General features: G+C 40.7%; 1 protein-coding gene across 2 annotated transcripts in view; it reads left to right on the top strand.

Moving 5' to 3' along the window:
- The first annotated feature begins 355 nt into the window (after nucleotides 1–355).
- Nucleotides 356–20,942, top strand: part of MRPS5 (mitochondrial ribosomal protein S5) — a 27,915-nt gene continuing 7,328 nt past the window's right edge. The window contains exons 1-5 of one of the 2 annotated variants that reach the window (XM_017726714.1): nucleotides 356–513; nucleotides 1,660–1,797; nucleotides 11,892–12,017; nucleotides 12,390–12,623; nucleotides 15,032–15,066. In XM_017726714.1, coding sequence (XP_017582203.1) covers nucleotides 477–513; nucleotides 1,660–1,797; nucleotides 11,892–12,017; nucleotides 12,390–12,623; nucleotides 15,032–15,066 — 570 coding nt within the window. In that variant the 5' untranslated portion in view covers nucleotides 356–476. The remainder of the gene's footprint in view (nucleotides 514–1,659; nucleotides 1,798–11,891; nucleotides 12,018–12,389; nucleotides 12,624–15,031; nucleotides 15,067–20,942) is intronic. The other variant, XM_017726713.1, reaches the window with a different exon arrangement.

Below are 20,942 nucleotides of genomic sequence, written 5' to 3' on the forward strand. Positions count from 1 at the left end.
CGCGGGAGGTGGGGGGTTTCCCCGCAGGGCGAGGGGAGCGCGCTGAGTGTGCACACCCGGACATCCATCCATGTGCGCATCCATACATCCATGTGCGCATCCATACATCCATGTGCGCATCCATACGTCCGCGTGTGCGTGCACGGCAGCACGGGCGAGGGGTTTGCAGTGTCTCTGCTGCCTTCCTATGGATCTGAGGTGTGGCCTGGTGAGAGCAGCCCCTGGTGCTCCCTTGCTCCGGGGTTTCACCGTAGGGTTGCTGCGGGATCAGGGGAATGAGGAGCATTGCCGTGATCCCCAGGCGGCTGGTCCTTGGCAGAGTGGGGGTCTGTACATCCGTGAATTTGAGTTTTATGAGCCCTTGCAGTGATTTTCCCTCCATTTTGTTAATTCCAGCGTAGGAAAAGTGCTTTGGGGTGTGTTGAACTCAGCTGCACCTGTGACACTTTGCAGTGGCTGCTGTGGCACAGCATTAAATGGCCAGTGGTGAACTCCAGACCAGCACACAGCCAGGTGGGGGCTGCTTGTGCGTGGATCAGAACATTCCACAGCTGCACACATTCCCGTGGCAGTTCTATCACTCTGGCTCCTACAAGAGCTGCATAACAATTCAGTGTTGTATCTCAGCAATGCCAACGGGACTTTCTAAACAAGTGTCAGGTTTTTTGAAAGCTTGCATTTTGCCAAGTAGTGTCACCCTAGTTGCTCTTGCATGTGTTATTCTTCTCCAGGACAGGAAATGTGATAAATACTGGATAAAATAAACATGTGCTTCAGATCATAAGTGGAGTTTAGGTGTGCAGATCTTACTCATTCTTACAGGGTGGTGGGCAAGGCAGCTGTGCCTTTGGATCAGTCGCCCTTATCCCATCAGAGTAACTTAAGTAACATCTGCCTTGAGATGATGAAGTGACATCGTTACTCAAATTATAGTTTTCTTCCCATTCTTTCTCCTCGTTGTGGACATTTTTTAGTCAATAGGAATCCAAGTTTGTTTTCTCTAATTTTTCTGTAATTTTTCTTAAATTAAAATTTTCTGGTTATTAATCCTCTTCAGTCACTTTTCAAAACTCAGCTGTATTATTTTTTTCCCAGCAGAGGTCAAAGTATACTTATAAGGAAGGGAAAACATTTTTGTCTTCTACAGTCCTCTAAAAGCTTTCTTGCCTTTCTTTCTTAAACAAAATCTAAGTAGTTAATGAATTTTGGGTCTCTTCTCATCCTCAGGGCAATCTATAATGAAGTGATGCCAAACTGTGATTAAAGCCTGAACATTAAGAGGGGCTTGAAAACAGGCCAGTGGAGTTTCCTTAGTGGAGGGAAGCATTTTCACACTCTAGTCACAAATATATCCCTAAAAAACCCCAACCATTTCTTGCAGGTAAACCAGGAAAAATCAAAGGCTGCAACAGCTTCTTAATAATTCATAATTAAAATCACTCTATCAGCAATATGCTCGAAGCCTTCTAGCCTTCTTCTCTTTGTGGCATTTTCTGTTGCAGTGTTTTCCCTCCCACGTTCTGCTTTGCACTTCAAGACAAAAGGTTCTGATTCCCTTTGAAAATCACTGGTTTTTCTCCTGGTGTGTATATTTGCAGGGAATACCGTGTTAAGAAGGATTTGTGCAGTATATAAACACCTGTCTGTCTTTGTTCCCAGGGTTTGCTTCTGTGCCAGTGAAAGGGGGTTGCAGTTCCTACTCTAGCCTGGCATGGGCTTTCCAGACACGGTGTTCCCTCTCTGCCCCCTGGACTGGGACAGTCGAGCAGTGCAGGAAAAGCAGTTTCTTCAATACATGTAAGTCTTGACTTGGATAAAAATTATTAACTGTAGTAAACAGAAGAGGAAAGGAAAATACTGCTTTGGAGAGATACAGTCTTGAAAATCAGTGTATCCTGACTTTTTTGTATCTCCTGAGATTTCAGTTGCAGCTATAGGTGTTGACAGAAGTGCATGCACAAAACCAGTTTATTATCTTGTAATAGCAAACAAGGGTTTGCTTTTTGTCACAGTGAATCCATCTAATATATGTCACTGGATGGGAGGGGGAAGCATCTTCCCCCTCTGTTTCCTTTCTCCTTTATTGAGAGTATAAATTGTGTGTTTATCATCTGAATTATTTCTGAGCCACAGGCAAGGCGTGCTGTTCAAGCTGTGCTGCCTCAGAAATGAAATTACTGAAATGCAAGAACGTGTTACACAGAAGCTGCTGGTGGCATCCTGCAGATTGTCTGGTCGGGTGCAGTGTTTTCCTCCAGTCCTCAAAGGAATTATACCCGTGCTTAACATAACTGAGGAATGATGGCTGCTTAAATGCACACTCAGGACTGTGAGCTGAGGTAACTGAGGGGCTTTTTCACCTGCTTTGTGGTTCCTTATCCTATCCCACAGGGGAAGAGAATACATGGTAAGGACATAATCTCTGGCAGGGATAACTGCAGCAATGGGAGAGTCAAAGTTTGATTGTTTATAATCCATAGAATTTAAGAGCTCTGCAAAATCAGGTTTTCAGAACTGGTGGTCTGTTCCTATTCTCAACATCTGGGTGACAGAATGTGTTTGTTTTCTCTACATCTGCTAAAGACGGGGTTAAACAGTCAGGCTGCGCTTGCTGCTCATCTTATCCAGTAAATTTTGACCATTGACTGATTCCAAGTAATTGAGGGTAGAGCGGTCTCCAAAGACTTGGCAAAGGCTGCAGTGTGAACTGCAGGCTCTGCATGGAAAAGGCTTTCTAAGGACGCCACCTGCAGGAAAAACTCATTTAGGGAAGCAGCAACAGGATCAGAATATGTAAGAAGCCACGCACTGTTGTTATTTTGTTTATCTTAAATTTAACGTGTAGCACCACAAGTGATTGCAATGTGATTGCAATTTGTAGGTTAGATTGTTTCATTAATTAGGTTTGTATTCATATTCTCAAGCTCTAGATGAGCTCTGTTTTACCAGGAACTTTCCCAGATGTCTGATTAAATGACTGAATTAAAAATATTTGCTGGGATGGCATCTGTGTTGTTTAGTAAAATTTTATATATTTAGGCAAACTACCTAAAACTATGGGCTTATTTAATAAGATGTAACAACCTGGAAAAAATAAAGTGTACCTCCTTTATGTCTTCAGCAGAGACAGTAGCCATGAGATTCAGAAGACTCAGGGTTTTGTGTATCAAAGTACAATTATTCTAAGAACAGTTTCTCTTACAGAAATAAAAAGTAAAATCTTCAGAATTCAGATGAAGTGGATACAAACAGTATAAATCACTCAAATCCTTAGCAGGACAGTTGCTTGAGAAGTGGTAACATTTAAAATGCAGATATGACCATTTAATGTGAAATAGTTGTCAAGTGAGATGTCAGCCAAGTGACGGGGTTTGTGACTGAGAAAGGTGACTGGATTTTTCTAGCTCGTTTGTGAATGCTTAATTATCTTCCATCATACCTTGGATAATATTACTATGCCCTTGTTAGTAGGGTCATCTATACCTTCAACATATTTTTAATCGTTTAACTGGTTTAAATAGAAGGAATTAATTTAAATCAGAGGAATTGCAATTATCCTAGGCAGTCTCTGATCCTTACCCAGATAGTTGTCTCCTGCAACTCTGACACAAAAGCATACACAGGGATTTATTCTTGTCCTATGACATATTTCAGTGAGTTTTTAATGAAGTAATGTAAAATTATCTTCTCATTCCAGGCTAATTCTTTCCCCTTTCCACCCTCCTGACCATGGGAAGCAGTTCAGGTTTCATTTACTGGTTTGGCTGTCTCCCAGCCTTAGGAGTTGTCTTTGACCCCAAAGGCGTCCAAATCAGCATGGTTTTCTCAACATCTGTTATGTATCCAAGTGCACGTGAGAATGAAGAGTTTTTATTTGATACTGGGACTATATAAAAATTACACTGTCCTACTCACACTGTGAATTCCATTAGCTACCCTTAGGAGCCAGTCATGGAATCATGGAATGGCTTGGCTAGGAAGGGACCTTAAAGAGCATCTCGTTCCAAAGCCACTTCTGTGGCCAGGGACACCTTCCACTGCTCCTTGAGGCTGCTCTTTAATTACATTTTATATCATGGTTTTGTAGACTTATGTGAGTTTTCTTTGGGTTAAACTGTTCATTTTGACAGCCATGTCTAACTCGATGATCAGAATTAAAAAACACTTGTTTCAATTTACAAAGAATTTTTCTTGAAGTATGAACGCTCCAGATAAATAATCACAGAGTTGTCTCTTGTCATTACCAGTGGTATCACAAGAAGAGTTTTGATGTTTCAGCATTAAGGATGTAAAGAGTCAAAACTGTTCAACTGCTGTTTTAAATTTTTTTTCCTTTTCCAAGAGAGTTGTCTGTGTATTGAAGAATAGTTGGTTAATTGTGTTTAGTCAGGAAAAAGGGGAGTGAATATAAAATGTCATATAGTTAATTGTACTTAGAGGGGCATTCTGTTGGGTTTTGATTTGTTATGATGCAGTATTACTTTTCAAAGGCATTCAGCCCCTGATTTTCATTTTGTTTTGAGGAACTGAACCGAGCCAAAGGTGTTTAGTTTGCAGACCTCACTGGAATCTCCCTTCTCCATATCCATCTGGTGACACTGAGGCATGATAGTTATTAAAAATTAAAGCTTTAATAATCAAAGCAACCTTCAAAAGATAGTAGCATTTACAACAACATATATTAGCTACATTTAAGGTCCTTGGTTTTTAATAAAACATTATAAAGAAAACAAAATACAGTTTCTCAGATGCTGGGCTTGTAGCTGGATTTATTCAGGGTTTGAATTGGGACTGACAATCAACCTGACAATCCCACGTCCTCAGCTTCTGCTGACACTGTGACAAATTGCCAGTTTTAGAAAATGTGAAATTCTAATCTAAGTGCACTGTGAAAGTGTGCTCAGGGTTTGCAGTTAAGTAGAGTTATTCCCTGTGTGTGTATAGCAGTATGAATGCATCTTTTGGAATATTTTCCAGGTCTGAGGTTTTGTTGTACTATCAAGATGCAACAGATTTGTTTCTGGATTTTGAGGAAAATACCCAAAACTTCCCCATGCTGCTATCTTGTGGGAAAAAATAATTAGACTATAGATGTCTTTTTCTGCCAACAAATTTGCAGACACACCTAAACAAAATTTTTATGCTATCCACATAATGGGAGCTTTTGCATTTTTTAACAATGTTATTAAATTGCTATGAATAGGTAGTAGCTCCAAGAGCTTCAGACTTGTATTAGCATAACCGGAGGGCAGAAAATTTGGCAGTTGATGAGGGTTTTTTCCTGTTTCACTCCTGTGGAAACCCATCTAGCAGTGAGAAGTAGAACTGAGCTTAAATTTTCAGTGGAAACATTTCAGATATGTGCAGTTTTAACTTTCAGTCTGTGAACTTCTACCTAAAACTGTTTTATATCTGTCCTGAGGTACTAATCTCTTAAATGGCCTCATGTTCATTTTTATGGTGTTGCAGTAGTCCTTGTCTTAGTGAGACATTTTTAGTGTCCAGATTCTTGCAGTTCTGCTGCTGGATACCCCAGTTAATGCTGTGTGACTCAGTAGTGGCTGTCTAGACTGAATGCTTCACAGTCTTCAGTACTTCCCAGGTTTCTAAAAAGGCCCTGCAGAGCTCACAGATAATAAATACCCTTGGAAGATGGCATCTGAAGAGGGTGAAGGCAGAATTGCAAACAGGAGCATGCATTTTGCTTAAGCAGCCCCTTTTTTTTAAGGCCTCACTGGGGAGGTGGAGGTTTTTGTCTTCTTGTTATCTTTCAGCAGAGCTCAGTATCAGATATGCATCATACATGTCTATTTAAAAAGGCTGAGAGGGCTCTTTTGAGAAAGGCTCTCTTTCTTCGAAGAAAACAATGTTTTCAGTGTGGTGACTTAAGACACTTGAGAATAATCTGGCACTATATGTCATTTCTTATGGATCCTATAGATCCATGCTTTTCTGCTTGTGGACCAGGGTTAGATGGGGAGTCAAGACACTGATGTCACATGGTGGCAGACAGTTGAATTTCAGAGGTGAAGTGGCAAGAGCAGTTCTCATTTGGGATGAACACACTGATTTTGATGAGGCTGCTGTAGAATCTCACGTGTTATAAGTAATCCCTCTGGTATTAGCATGCCATTATTCCATTTTTCTCTCATTAATAAATCTCTTTGTATTATCATCTGCAGAATATTCCCTTTTGAATCGTGGAGGAGAGGATTCAACCTAGAGGAGTTAAACATTTTCCATAAGTAACTTTAAAAAGCCTGAGTAGGTCTTGGAATTAAAGACTTCCGCTTTTAAAACTAAGGGGAAAATATATTAGAAACATAACTTGTCAAGGATAACAGATGGTATGAACTGAGTTGACAGTTTTTGAACATTATATGAGTTCAGCTGAAGATGACGAAGGTGTATAAAGTCAAACTCCATCTTTGTTTTGGATGGTTCACTGCTGTTGTTTTGGAAGTAGGTTTTTAATATAATTGTGAGAATTACTCCAGCCACTCAAAAGAACTGAGCTTGAAGTTGAATGTTAATGCATGCAATTGGAAGTGACATCTAAATGATTTGAGTCATGTTCAGCCACTGCAATGAGTTGTGGGTTTTGCTCTTAAGGCAGCTGCTCTGTGTGTGGTTTTTCCTAGGACCTTTACCCTAAATGCCTTGTAGTTAAGGATACGGTTATTAGGCACATTTTGTAACATGGTGGAGAGAGAATATAAGACGTCATAAGGCCTAGATTTAAAAATACAGCTGAGCACTCCTTTTCCTGACCTAAGCTACTTAAATAGCAGTTCTTTGCCAAATCCTGGTTGGAGTGGTTCATGTAGCCTGTTCTGTGCCAGCCTCTGTCCTAGGAATCTTTTAAGTATGGATGCAAAAGGAGCTAGAAGCAGAATGTTGTTTTTTTGGAATGGTTTTTGTGAAAAAACAGAGAGATGTATATTCATGCAGAAAATGGGAGACCAAGGTTGAAATCCTTCAAATCAGGAAGTGTATGGGTCTCCAGTTTCCAGATGAGTGTGTTAAACTTCTGGATTAAGTTATTTAAGTTAAAGACCTGCATCCAAGAAGAAATGTCTCATTGTGGTCATTAAGCAGCTGTGTAGGGTCTGTGTAATTTATCATTAAATTTGTAATAGAATATGTAAGCAGCACATTCTCTGCTCTTTCATATTTCATATGCATGAAGCATTTTTTTCTAAATGCTGTTTTTGTTTGGAGATGGTGGTGAGTCCATTGGTGTCGGGAGAAGGAATGGGGTTGAAATATACCTTGTAAGATTTCATCTCTTAATAAAAGTGTGTATTCCAAGCTGAAACCTGGAAGAGAATGTTAGTGATTGAAAAGACCTTACCTTAAGGTAATACAGCTGCACAAATGTGATGGTATTAGTGGACGACAGAGCACTGAAAGAAGCATGTTTATTATAACAAGTTCTTTAGTGTTTTTATTGTGTCAATAGTAATGTCTTTGTATCTCTGCTGCTGTGCTGCCACAGGCTGTTTGTCACCAAAAACCTTAGGAAAAGATTCCTTGTATTTGAAAGAAGTGAGCCTGCTTAGCTGTTTTACAAAATTGATTCTTTCTTCTCCTTTTACTCCCTTCAGTTTTCCAACTTACTGCTCTTTGTCTTTCTTTGTGTGCTCAGCAAGCTGTGAACTCATCTTGCAGGAGACAGAGAAATCTGATTTTAATCTCAGTTAATGAGTATCTAGGGTACTGTTTTCTGATGGGGGTTACAGGAAGTCTTTTAATACTTGTGGTTTACTGAGGTGTGGCCTAATATTCGTCTTATAAATACCTGTCTCATTTCTGATACTCAGGGATAATATAAAAAGACACAATCCCAAATCCTTTCCAGAATATTAAAAAATATCTTTTGTGTAGATTCAGCAAAATGGAGTGATGTCACACAGATGTACCTCTGGTGGTTGTTAGTGATCAGCTTGCATAAAGCATGTTTTCAGCTCAATTCAGTAGTGGATCTTTTCCTAGTCTATAAAATAAAATCTTATAGATGACACTTTCCCCCCCACTCAGTAGCTATGTGCTTTTTGGTAACTTACTAAAAATGTGTAGTGGCTTTATTTTAAGTGGTTCTATTTTAGCTCTTGAGGAATGCATGCAACACCCCATTTTACAAAGGCAAAGTAAAATAAGCCCATAAGTCACGAAGAGACTACATATCTGCTGTAGTGCCTTCATTCCATAATATCTCTACAAGTGTGAAAAGCAGTACAGTGATCCTCCTTTCTGTTTGGAGTTACTTCCTCCAATTCAGGATGTTTCTCCTGCCTGTGTATGTGCTCATTAATCACTTTGGTGCTTTGCTGCCAAGTCAGATTGACCTTTCTTACATGCAGATTTTTATTTTCTCCAGTGGTGTGTTGTCTGTCTGTCATAAGCAATGTCCCCACCACTGTAATCTTCCCGATGACAGCCTATCCCTTTCATATTCCATTCTTGTCACTTCATCTTAAAATCAGCGTGATACCTCCATCTTATAAAGAACTCAGCTCTGCAGCTTGCAGGCTTCTGATGTGTTTCATTAAATGCAGCTGCTTTCCAAACACATGATGCTATTATTATAGGCTGATTAGATGAACTGCACTTTGGGACCATATGTGATGTTTTCATCTGGTTCTAATTTTGTCAGAATTTGTGTAGTGCTTGAGGCCAAAGCTTGACTCGGCCTGACCTCTTCTTCATGGATCTGTTGGCATTGAATGGTCTCCTTTGGTGCAAGACAATGTCCTTACTCTGTGACCTTTGCTACTTTCCTCTATTGGAATTAAAGTGATCTGATTGTAGATATATTTGGAGTGCAGCTCAAAGTGCAGGATTTTTTTGGAGTGTATTACAAGCTCCAGATCTGCTCTTAACTGCTTGTTGCTGCCCCTCTACAGCCTCCTTTGTAGCTGTTAGGACCCTTTGTGAGGTCACCCAAACTGCAGATTCAGGGACTGTTCCAGCTAAAAAATAGCCTTGCAGAAAAAAATGTAAGTACCTTTATTGTAATTCCATGTTTCCAGGCTAGCAGGATTATAATCTGTAAAAAGGAATTGCTAGTTACACCGTGTTTTCTGAATAAGCTAAGAAGCTTAACAGGATTGATGATCAGCCTTGCACCTAATGGAGCAGCCACATAGTTCACTTAAGAGCATGAATTTACTGAATCATGCATTACCTACTTACTTTAATTTTTTTTTTCCCCTGAAAAAAAATTTGGTAAGGAGGTAATGCATTTTTATGTAAGTTTTTATTGGTTTTGGTGGGGTTTTTTGTTGGTTTTTTCCCCACCCCCACATTTAGCTCACAGCTACATGCATCAGTGTGTTGTAATCAGCTGGAAGGTATTTTAGTGGCTGACAGTTCAGACACTGGTTTCAAGCCATTTGATACAGCTGCTGTTTGTGGGATTTTTTTTTTTTAAACTCCTAAATCTCTGGACATTGGGGTTCACTTTAATGTCTAGAAAAGAGCATGTAATTTCAGACAAAAATTTCTTTTTACAGGGACTAAAGCCTACCCAGGAGCAACTTCAGTTCTTGCCTCACAGCATATAAGAAGTGTGATAAACTTTGCTGTTATCCATGGGGATTTCTACTTGTCTATAGTACACAGATTTCCACTTGTCTGCAAAAGAACCAAAATTCCTGTTACATGTTTTGCTTTGTTGTAGTGTTCATACACCTTGTTTTTTGGGTATGTAGTGACTTTGGAGGCCACTCTGCTCTTGGCTGTCTTAAGGTAATACTATTTTGTACTCCCTGGACTTGCAGAGTTGTGTGTCCTTGCTTTCCAGTGTGCTGAGCTTTGATTGCTGGATTCAGGATTCTCAAAAAGGAATCAGTTAAGCTTCCCGCTTTGGGAAAGATATTTGTGTGAATAGGTGTATGTGTCAAACTCTTGGAAGAACCACCTTGGCGCCTTAAACAAAGAATACAAAAATAAACCTGGGCACTAAGTGGTACCGCTGGGCATCCTGGATAGTTTCTGTCCCTCGCTGTGTTGTCAGCATGGCAGAGCTGCCCCAGTTCCAAAGCATTTGCCAGTCTGTGGGGCAGGATCTCTCACGTGCATTAATCTGAAAAGAATGGATTGCTGATGGGAAGTGGTAGTGATTCTATGGTTATTTTAATTCCCTTGGTTAAAAGTGTTTACTGACTTTTTTTGTCTATTTTAAATAAACAAAATTTTCAGTTTCTAGTCAGAGAACACAAGATTTACACTGCCATAGTAACACTGCCCCTGGGTCAAGCACATAATAACATTAATCTGCAAGCAGAACAATGGTGATGCTTCTGTATTCTGGCCAGAGAGATGGGCAGGGAAGAACCTCCTGAAGTTCAGCAAGGGCAAGTGCAGGGTCCTGCACGTGGGGAGGAACAGCCCCAGGCACCAGCACAGGCTGGGGGTGACCTGCTGGGAAGCAGCTCTGGGAAGGAGGACCTGGGGGTGCTGGTGCACAACAAGCTGTCCATGGGCCAGCAGTGCCCTTGTGGCCCAGTCCCAATGGCATCCTGGGCTGCATTAGGAAGAGCATTGCCAGCTGGTCAGGGAGGTGATCCTGCCCCTCTACCCAGCCCTGGTGAGGCACATCTGGAGTGCTGTGTCCAGTTCTGGGCTCCTCAGGACAAGAGAGACAAGGAGCTCCTGGAGAGGGTCCAGCAGAGGGTGGCAAATGATGAAGGGACTGGAGCCCCTCCCTTCTGAGGAAAGGCTGAGGGAGCTGGGCCTGTTCAGGCTGGAGAAGAGACACTGAGAGGGAACCTCATCCGTGTGTGTCAGTGTCTGCAGGGAGGGCTCAGAGGATGGACCAGGCTCTGCTCGGCGGTGCCGGGCAATGGGACAAGAGGCAGCGGGCAGGAACTGAGGCACAGAAAGTTCCACCTGACCATGAGGAAGAGGTTCCTCACTGAGCAGTGCCCGAGCACTGGGACAGATTGCCCAGAGAGGCTGTGGAGCCTCCCTCACTGGGGGTATTCAAGAGCCATTTGGACACCATCCTGTGCCATGTGCTCTGCGATGACTCTGCTTGAGCAGGGAGGTTGGACCAGGTGACCCACGGTGGTCTCTTCCAACCTGACCCACCCTGGGATTCTGGGAAATACTGTCTATGGTGTCTTTTCACATAATCAGTTTCTTTTTGGTGTAGGTTTTTTTTGTCTAAGCTGCCGTGGTGTCCTCTATTGCCATCAGTGGTTTGCAATGAATGGTGGTTTGCAGTTAACTATTGAATAGGTGTTTCCTATGTCTTGCTCTCCTGTGCTGGGTGAAGCGCCAAGGCAATGCTTGAAGCACCACAGCCACTGCCTGAGGAGGCCTGACAGAGCCAGAGCTCTGATGATGCTGTTAAAAGTGTTTTGCATTCCTTCCTCCTTACATTCCTTCCCACTTACACAAGCAGTAAGGGGGACGTATTTTCAGAACATGTGAACAGCATCAGGTTTATGTTTTGGTTAACATTTTGTGTTTTGTGGCCTTTTAAAGCAGGCCTTTTTAGGGGTGATTCAAGTTGACTGCCACTGATCAGTGTCCTTGGATAAGTGCTTCAAGGTATTGCTGCTCTGAGTTACGAAATTAATGCCTTACTTGTTAGGAATATTTATCTTTAAATCGATTTTGAAAAACCGTGTTAAAAACAGGCACTTGGCTGTGTGCCTCTCTCAGTGCAGTAATGAGGAGTAGAGGCACATCTTTGCACCAAATACATATGCACAGAGTAGGAAATTACTTTCTTGGCAAGGCAGTAATCCTACAGTTTAAATTCCAGCAAAGCAAAGATCAAGCAAGTTTCAAGTTTGGGGTTATTTTTTGTTCAGCTTCAATTTCCAGTGTAATCTGTACTTGAACATTACTTATGGGAGTTGGGTTTTTTTTTATTTCAGTGACAGCTGATCAGCTGTGGAAAGGAGCTTTGGCAGAGACTGGCGTGGGAGTAAAGAAAGGAAGAGGAAAGAAAAGGAAGAAAAAGCTAAGGAAGAATCTCAATAGAGGCCAGGAGATTGGTGAAGGTAGATTCACATATAGAAAGCTGATGGTTTTGTGTATAGTGTTTCTTGATTTCATAAGTGGACAATTTTTTTTTCCTTTCTGTGATGTCAGAACTGCTTGTGATATTTTTGTCTTTAGACAAAAAAATCTTGACATGATTACTTAATGTTGGCTTTGCATTTTTAGATATAAATTCTGCATCATACAATGCATTTGAAATATTTTTGTCTTCAAACAAAAAATCTTAATATGATTATTTAATGTTGGTTTTGCTTTTTCAGATATAAATTCTGCATCATACAGTGCATTTGAAATATAAGAGAATTTTCCATTTTGTTGCATTTTGCATCCTAATTTGGAACAAAGCATAATTTTTCTCTGTTATTTTTAAGGACCTTCTGGTTTCCTCTGGCCTGGTCTTAATGCTCCTGTGTTGCAAACTGGGAAAGTCCAGGAAGTTGCCCAGCGAAAAAAAGAAGAACGAGAGAGAATTCAGTCTGAAATTATTCATCAGAGAGATACATGGGAGAAGAAAAGGAAAATAAAAATTAAGAGGGAGGGAGGATGGAGTGGAAAGTGTTGGGGAGGTATCCTTCTGGATCCTCCTGACCCTGGTCCTAATGGAGGTAAGAAAACCAGTTATCTTCTTCCTCTCCCTTAGCTTTTCTGAGGGCAGGCTTGGAGAAAGCGAGATCCAGACTTTTTCTGTGACTGAAAATTGGTTTTATACTTCTCTGTTCCATGCCCACACACAAGCCAGCTAAATCAAAGAGCAGGTACTGCTAACAACAGTGAAATTTGTTAAAACATTGCTTAATTTCCTGTAGCTGTTAGACTGTTCTGTTATAGACTGTATGATTTTATGTGATATTACAGAGTACTGTGTTATGTCACAGACTGTTCCAGGAGTCTTGAAGGATGGAAATGTTTTTCTGTGTCCAGCATCAATTGTCTTGAGTATGAAATATAGTCATGGCTTTTTTATAGTTTCTTAAAGGATTCTGTGGGATAAATCAGTCTTGTTTTTAATTCTAGTTCAAATAATGAAATAGGGTTAAAGATTATGTAGTTTGAATGTAGATTTTAGAAGCTGCAATAAATACCATAGTAATGATAATAACTATAAAATTATTTATTTATTTCCTAAGTAGTTCAGTATAGTGAAACCAGAGGTCCTATATGTAGAGCAGAGAGGTGACTTCTTTTACAATGCTGTTATTCAGACCACTAGAAATTCTATAGTAGCTTTTATATTTAGAAGCCTAATCTTTTTCAACTAGTTAAACATGAAAAAGACATGTCAACTCCTGTTGGGCTGAGTTTTTATTGTGAAACTCTGCTTATTGGCATCTTTCAGTACACTTCTGTAGTAAGAGGGGCTATGAAAGACAGGTGGTATTTTCTAGCACTGCTTGCATTTCATTTTATTACCTTAAGAGCAAATATTCCATGGAAGGCAGTGATGCGACAGTGGACTTGGCCAGCTATCATTGAATCTGTCAAGGTAAAACCAGGAGATTTGAGAGATTAATTGTTCCAAATTCCCCATAAGTCAGTGGTGGAACGTGGAGCAGGTCAAGAAAATGCCATGGTTCTAGTTCCATGCTGTGGACACAAGACTCCGTTGAGTTTATACCACTAAAAGAAGTGACAGCTGTTGTAAACAATGTTTATGCATTTGTTAACTTTACCTTCTGGTGTTTTCCTTGATTATGCTTTTGGCTGGTGCTGTTGATGTAGATTACTGGCATTAAAGTTGGCTGTGTGGAGGCTGTTCTAGTAAGGTCAAGTTCTGCCAAAAAGAGGAAAGGGCACTGCAATCAAAATAGGAAAATGAAGCTGTCAGCTTGTATTATGAATGTGTTTGAGAAAAAGCAGCTTCTGATTAGCATGCACTGATTTCCTTTTAATCTGTTAAAAATGTTGGGGATTTTCAGGCCCCCGTAGTTCTTCCAGCATCTTTTTATTCAGAGGATTAATGATTTTGCAGGGGAATGGGGACATTCACTGTATGCAAAGTCAAGGTGATAGGAAGAACAGACCTGAAACTGCCAAACCCAATGAATCCTTTTGACCTGAGACTGTGGCATGACTGGATTCCCTGGTGTCACTTACTGTGCTAGCTAGGAGTAGAGAAAGAGCAGTATTTTCCACTTACAGAATTCCTTTTCTCCCGAGTTTACAGTGTTTCTTTAGCAACTGAAGAGCTTCAGAGGGAGCAGAGGGTGCCTGTTGGGATTTGTATCCTTACTGTGAGCTAGAAATCTGCTTTGTGTAGACTGACAGATCTCTAAACTGTGCCAAGATGATTGTGTTTATAACCATCTTGGAGGTTGTGTGTAAATGATAAAGCAATGCTTGGTGAAGGACTGAGGCCCCAGTTCTACACCATTCCATGGTTTTAAGCTTTTCTCCAGAATCTCACTGTAACTACACCAAATAATGGTCTTCTGTGTTACACTGAAATGCTTGTGTTCATGGAATACGTTGGAAAAGCAAGAGCTTGTAAGGGCTAAATGATGCATGGTTATTTGAAGTGGCTGTGTATTGTTTTGTTTCATGCTCCCCCTCCCCTTTCTGGAATTTCACAAAAGTGTGGATCAAGAAGTACTTGCAGTATCATAGAATCAAAGAACAGGTTGAGTCGGAAGGGACTTTTTACAGGTCATCTAGTCCAAACCCCAAATTTCTTGGAATCCCTGTTGGTTGTACAATATTCTGAAGAATATTGGATAATACTTTAGTCATAATGGAAGTTGACCCATCTGGTGATTTTAATGATTTACAGCTTTTGCTTTGTATGTATGAAATTTGAGGTTTATTTGCAATTTTAGAGCAGTGTTTAGGGAAAAACACAGTTCACATTGCTGATTCAAATTGTTCTTGTCTTACCTTTTCTATGTGTTGCTGAGACTGCTCTATAAATTACAGTTCCATAGAGGTTGTGTCCTTCTTAAGTGGCACCCACTACAGGAGGATGTGCTGGTAAAGAAGTAACACAAGGAAATGTAACATCCTGTTCTTCTCCCAACAGAAACTTACGAAGATTTTGAAGCAAGAGTCATCGAGGTAAGCATTGCAAACCTTCTCAGGGACTTAAAAAAATTATCACTACTTTATATTGACCATACAATTATTTAGCAAGTCTTTACTAAGTCAGTATTACAGCAGCAGGAACGAGTCTGGTTTTCTATTTCAGCTGCATGACTTGTACAAGCATAACCTGTGAGAAAGTGAATTACTTTGTCTATTTAATCGAGAGAGGAGGGTTATAAGAAACATTTTTCTTAACAAAATAGCCTGATTCACAACAGCTCCTTGTCTGAAGGTTAAAAGAATAATCAGGCAAGTCAGAGGCTGAGCTACCTGACAGCTCTACTCCAGAAAAGTATCTGAGGCTTCTCTCCTGTCCTGATAAATGTGCAAACGAGTTCCTTTGCCCTTGATTATCTTTCTGGATTTTGCTGAGATGACCATCAGCTGGAATTCTATCCAGTGGCTTGAATGTTTTCTAGGTTAATCCAGATCTTTGCTCATGGCAGTGGGTTTTAGTATCTTCTGAGACATGGAAAATGATGCTGTATTGTAATCTCAGTCTGGGTAATTAAAAGTCATGAGTTGGTTTCTATATTTTTTTTTAAATCGTGCAGAGTGGAAAGATATAAACTGTTTTAGATGTCTGCTGTAAAAAGGATAAAAAGCAATAGATATAAATAAAAAGCAAGGTAAATTTAGACATAAAAAATGACTTGCAAATGGAAATTTGAATACTGGAATGGATTGGGAGTATATGGGATGTCTGTCATTGGAGCTTTTTAAAAACAAGTTAGATAATCTGTCAGAAGGGATGGGGAGACAAAATCTGTGACCTGTTAACCCATTTTCTTATCTCAGTGGGTTTTTGGAGTGAACTGGGCCACACTCTGGGCTTTGACTGATACAGCAAAGACCCTTTGGAGCACTTGGCCTTTAGCTGAGTCTGTGTCTGAAGGCCATTTGCAATGATTGAATTGCACGGGAACTGCTCCTAAAAGAAGTGATTTTTGTTGCCCAGCCCTGCAGATGGCAGTGCCTTCTGTCACCTGAAGGGGCACATTGCAGAGCAGTGAATGTTGGTCTGCTGCTGTGCCGTGTCAGAGCTGACTGTCACTTTGGATGCTACAGCAGGGGAGCTTGTCCTTCTGTGCTGGCAGAATTATTTACAAACAGCAAAGTTGAGTTGCTCTGCAGCGGTTCTGTGTGCTGTAGAAATCTGTCTCAATGATTTACTACATTTGATCAATAAAAAAGCTTTTAGAAGCAGGCTGGGGCCCTGCTGGTATGTGAGATTGCCACACATGTGAACAGAGAAAGTGGAATGCTTTTACAGAAAAATAGCAGCAGCAGCAGCAGCAAAACATTCTATATTCAAAGTCAGCAGTGAGCTCAAGATAATTGAGTCTTAAAATTTTCTGATAACAAGTACGAGTTTTGAAGTAAATAGATCATTTTAGCATTTCTGGCTTAAATAGGTGAGAGACATGCTGCTATTTCTGTGTGTGCTTTCCATTATCTTTAGCTTCACCACAGTACAGGAGATTAAAATAATGTTTGCTGGGAAGTTGTGCTTCACAGCAAGAAACTCTGAGCCATTTTTAAAGGACTGCCTTATGAACAAAGGTACAATAGGTCCTTTCTGGTGTGATTATGCTACTGAAAAGGCTGCACTCTCTTGCTAAAAAAAAGGGCTTATTAAAGTGTTTTCGTATAATGGAAAAACAGAAAAGCTGGAATTTGATTTCTCCTGACTGTAAAATAGAGTATAGGCAAACTCAGATTTTCATGTAAACTAGAACTAAAGTTGTCATAGAGAACTTGGGTTACCTGTTTCTTATTTTCCCTGCCAGCCTAAGGCGCATTTCCTGTTCTGCTCATATCTTGCACATATGAACGATCTCTTTAAATAGAGCTGGTGGTAATGCTTAACTGGTGTCTAACATAATATAATCACAGTGGTAATTAACATTTACAGGTGTAGCTGACGTGTGCCATTATTATTTTCACTGGAAGGCTTTCTTTCATGTGTCATCCACCCCGAGATGAATTTTTCTGTCATGTTTCTCCAAAATGAACATGGTAACAGCAAAAAAAAAGTAGCCTACATGACATCCTGTGCTGTGATAGTAATTGCCTTGTAGTGCAATTACAATTAGGAAGTGAGACCTAGTGCTCAGTAAGGCCTGAAGGCACAGAACATGAGGTCAGTGGCCCTTTGAGCCTCTAATGTAGGGGAGCTTTCCAAGGGAGAAGATAAAGTTATAAATAATGCCCTTTTCAAAAAACAGATCTCCAAGGGGTTTTGTCCAACACTGAAATTGCCTGCTACCAGCTGTGAAAACTGGGCTTGGTGATCACTTACTGGTTTGTTCATGCTTTTTTGTTTCCATTGCCTGTTTCTGCTGAAGGCAACTTGAAGAATTTTGTGCAAGCACAGCTCCATTTTAGGAGGGTCAATGCAACCTTTCCAGTGTCAGAATAGCTCTCTTTTTAAGCCAGATAGTGAAAGTATGGTACTATCATTTTTTAAAAAACAAAGAAACAGAAAAACTCAGTGATTTGTGTCTGAGTGTTAAACTACAGAATGCAAAATAGCACTAGGTGTGTTTCTCTCAGTCCATTTGGATCACTCAGATTTGCAGATCAACATAACCTGTAAATTAAAGTTCATTTTGTGAGCTTGCTAAGCAGGAAAACAAGCACTCAGTCCTTTTATGTACTTTTTTGTACTCAGTCCTTTTGTACTATCTAGCACAGAAATTCACTAGTTCATCATTTAATTAATGAGGTTTCTAACTCAAAAGTTCTCTAGTTCATAACGTGTAACTCTCACACCTGTGAGGAAAATAGGTGCTGAGCCAACAGAGTGTTCATCCTTCCTCCTCTGTCGTGGTGCAGGTGTGGTACTGGGAAACACCTCTGTCATTTATGTCATCCAGCTTGGAAGTGTGGTCTGTGCCACTGCCATGAGTTAGGGGACTCTGAAGAACTGCCAGAAACACAATATAAAAGGATGGTGGCTGCAGGGGACAGAAAGCTCTGGGTGGCAGTGGCTGCATAATGGCTTTTATTCCTTCCTGGACATCTTGTTTGCCCTGTTGCTCTCACTTTGACATGAGGAAGCTGCTCCCAGCCTCTTCTTCTTGACTCATCTTGGTAGACTTGCTACTTGTGACAAAAAGAATATTCTTTAATGCACAGCCTAAACCCTTCGTTTCTTTTTATAAGTCCTTGGAAATTGTTTCCTAGCTATTGTTTCTGCAAAGGGTGCAATAAAAAAGGCTTGTGAAAAAGAAATGCTGCATGAAATGACAGTGTCTGAGATTCATTGTTCGACAGCCTTGACTGAAAAATTATGTGGTATAAAGGATACTCTCTGAGTAACAATTTACTTCTAATGAGATGTTGCCTCAAAAGTACTTTAAGGGTACTTGTAGGCTCTAGATTTTGCTTTTAGAACTGCAGGGAAGTTTTCTGTTCCCTGGATGATACTGACGGTGTCTTTAGACTGACAATGAAAATTTCGGATAGTTTTTAAGATGGCACCTGAAGTCACCTCTCAAAGGAAAAAATGAGAGGTCAGAGCTGTGCACTGTTTCTGATACTCTTGGAGTTCTCAAAGATTTTGGCCTGCCCTAAAAGTAGAGTATAGGAATGCTACCTTCAACTGGTTCCATTTAATGAATAGTTAATGATTTTTATCTCTTACCTGTCAGCCTGTATGGAAGAAATAACTGGCATTTGGAACACCCAGAAGCTTTTAAGTGATTTTTAATTGGGCATAATTACCCATCATCCTTTGAAAAGGAAACAAAGCCATTTCAGATACAGAGTGACTTTGAGATACACTATTGGGGGGTCAATCCAAAGGATCTGTACTCAGGTGGGAGCTGTAGTATGAGAGAGGAGAGAGAGGAACAGGGCGCGGTTATTAGTGCTGCTTGTGTTCGTGTGAGCGCTGTTCATTTCTGTTTGTGTGGACGTGCAGGGCTCAGTGTGGGATTGCATTCCCATCCTTCTGTAAGGGTACATGGATGGGGAGAGCATCTCCTCCTTTGAGGGTGCAAGGTTAAGGACCATTTCAGTGTAAACGTTGCAGCTGGGAGATGTTCTGCAGTTGTGGTACAAATCTGCTCTGCCCTTGGTGCACAGAAGGCTGACAGGGACATGATGTAGCTAACACGGGCTTGGGGTTTGTTTACAAGTTTATTACTCAGTTCTTCCAGGTAACTGGATTCCCAAACCTTTTAGCTGTGCCCCTGAGCCTCTCTAGGCTCACTTGCATGGAAGTGATTTTCTTCCAGCACTGCAGCCTGCTCTCATTTTATCTTGTTTCCTCTTGTACCTCGGAGAAGTACTGGGACCAGAGGTCCTTACAGCATGAGGGGATCAGCCTGTGCAGACACTCTTCTCTGCATAACAGCAGCAAAAGAGTAGCAGTGTCAAGAGTGTGGCCTAGAGGTGGCAGGTTCCCAGAAATCACGACTAGAATAGGATTTCTAGAAAGGAGGGATTTCCAAGAGCAATCCAGTTGGCCAGTCATTCATTCTGCTTTTACAAAAACAAAACCTCCAAGGAAGTGTTGGATTTTGACCCTTTTTCTAACCAAGTGACTTACTTCCACATTGTCATTTCTCCTCTTAAATGTTTGAGGTGGTTTCATTTTGGTTTTGAGGTGCTCAGAACTCTTCCCTCAGTTCTAGAAAGCAAGGTGAGTTTGCAGTATCACCACTGGACGATGGAAGCAAGGAGATGGTTAATTTGAGGTACATTGTGATTTAGGTTGAGCATGTGTTGCATCTGCCTTCAAAATTTAAAAATTGGCTTTCAATCTAACTTGAGTGGCAATCTGATACCTAGGGGTAGTTGTGTCTTGGTTTCAGTCACTTTTCAGAGACTGGGCTGTCTTAAGAATGGCACATTGTTCATTTTGTGTTAGTTAATTCCAGTGCAGTTGGATGATGGATTTGAGCATCCTGCTCTGTTTCCCAGGGTGGGAGGGAAGCATTGCTGAGCACACTCCAGAAGAGTACTGCTTCCTTGGATCTAAGGAGGCATGGGGCTGTGTTATGGAGGATCTAAGGATGGTATTCTGCAGCTGTGACTGCCTGGGTACATTAACAAGCTTGAAAGGCCCTCACAGCATTTCAGGAGATGCAATAGCCTTGACTGTGATGGGGGCTGAACACATTTTCCTACAGAGCTGCTCAGAAAGAACCAACCAGTGCAGTTTGAGGAAGGCTTCTGGAGAAGCTCCTTGCATGTGTCCTTATTGCCACATTCTGGAAAGGGAGTGGAATAATCCACGACGAGGTTTCTACAAACATCACATCCTTTATTTTTGACGTGCTGACTCTATTTTCGTACAGGTACCTGCTGAGATTGGCAACAGAAGATAAAAGTTTGTGCAGAGCAAAAATAGTATTCTCTTGATGCTCCTGGAGAGATGACTCTGCTTCACTCTCTTTTCTTCCATTATCATTTTGCATTTTCTGTAAATAGCCCGTTTCCACAGGCACTTTCATCTTATGGGCCGTGGCTTTTTCGCTTGTTCTTGTAAGCAATGAGTTTGAAGAAAGAAAAATAACTTGGAATAAGCAATTGGCAAGGCTGATATTTCTTCAAAGTGCTCTCTAGAATGTGTGTGCACCTTGAATTAAACAGCATCTTTGTTTTAATGAAAGCAAGGTGAAATTTTTCAAACCCTAACCATAATCTGTACCTAGTGAAGGCACTGGAATTTGGGGAGGGGGTGTTGGGTTTGGGGGCTGTATTTTTTTTGTTGGTTTTTTGGATTTCTTATGGTGAATTTTAGTAAGAATGTTTAAACCATGACCAAGTATTTTCTAATAATCTACTTTCAGATGCATAACGCTACAGCCAGAGTAGCTTACTGAAGAATTACATGT

The sequence above is a fragment of the Corvus brachyrhynchos genome, unplaced genomic scaffold, assembly GCF_000691975.1.
Source record: "Corvus brachyrhynchos isolate BGI_N302 unplaced genomic scaffold, ASM69197v1 scaffold312, whole genome shotgun sequence".
Classification (NCBI taxonomy): domain Eukaryota; kingdom Metazoa; phylum Chordata; class Aves; order Passeriformes; family Corvidae; genus Corvus; species Corvus brachyrhynchos.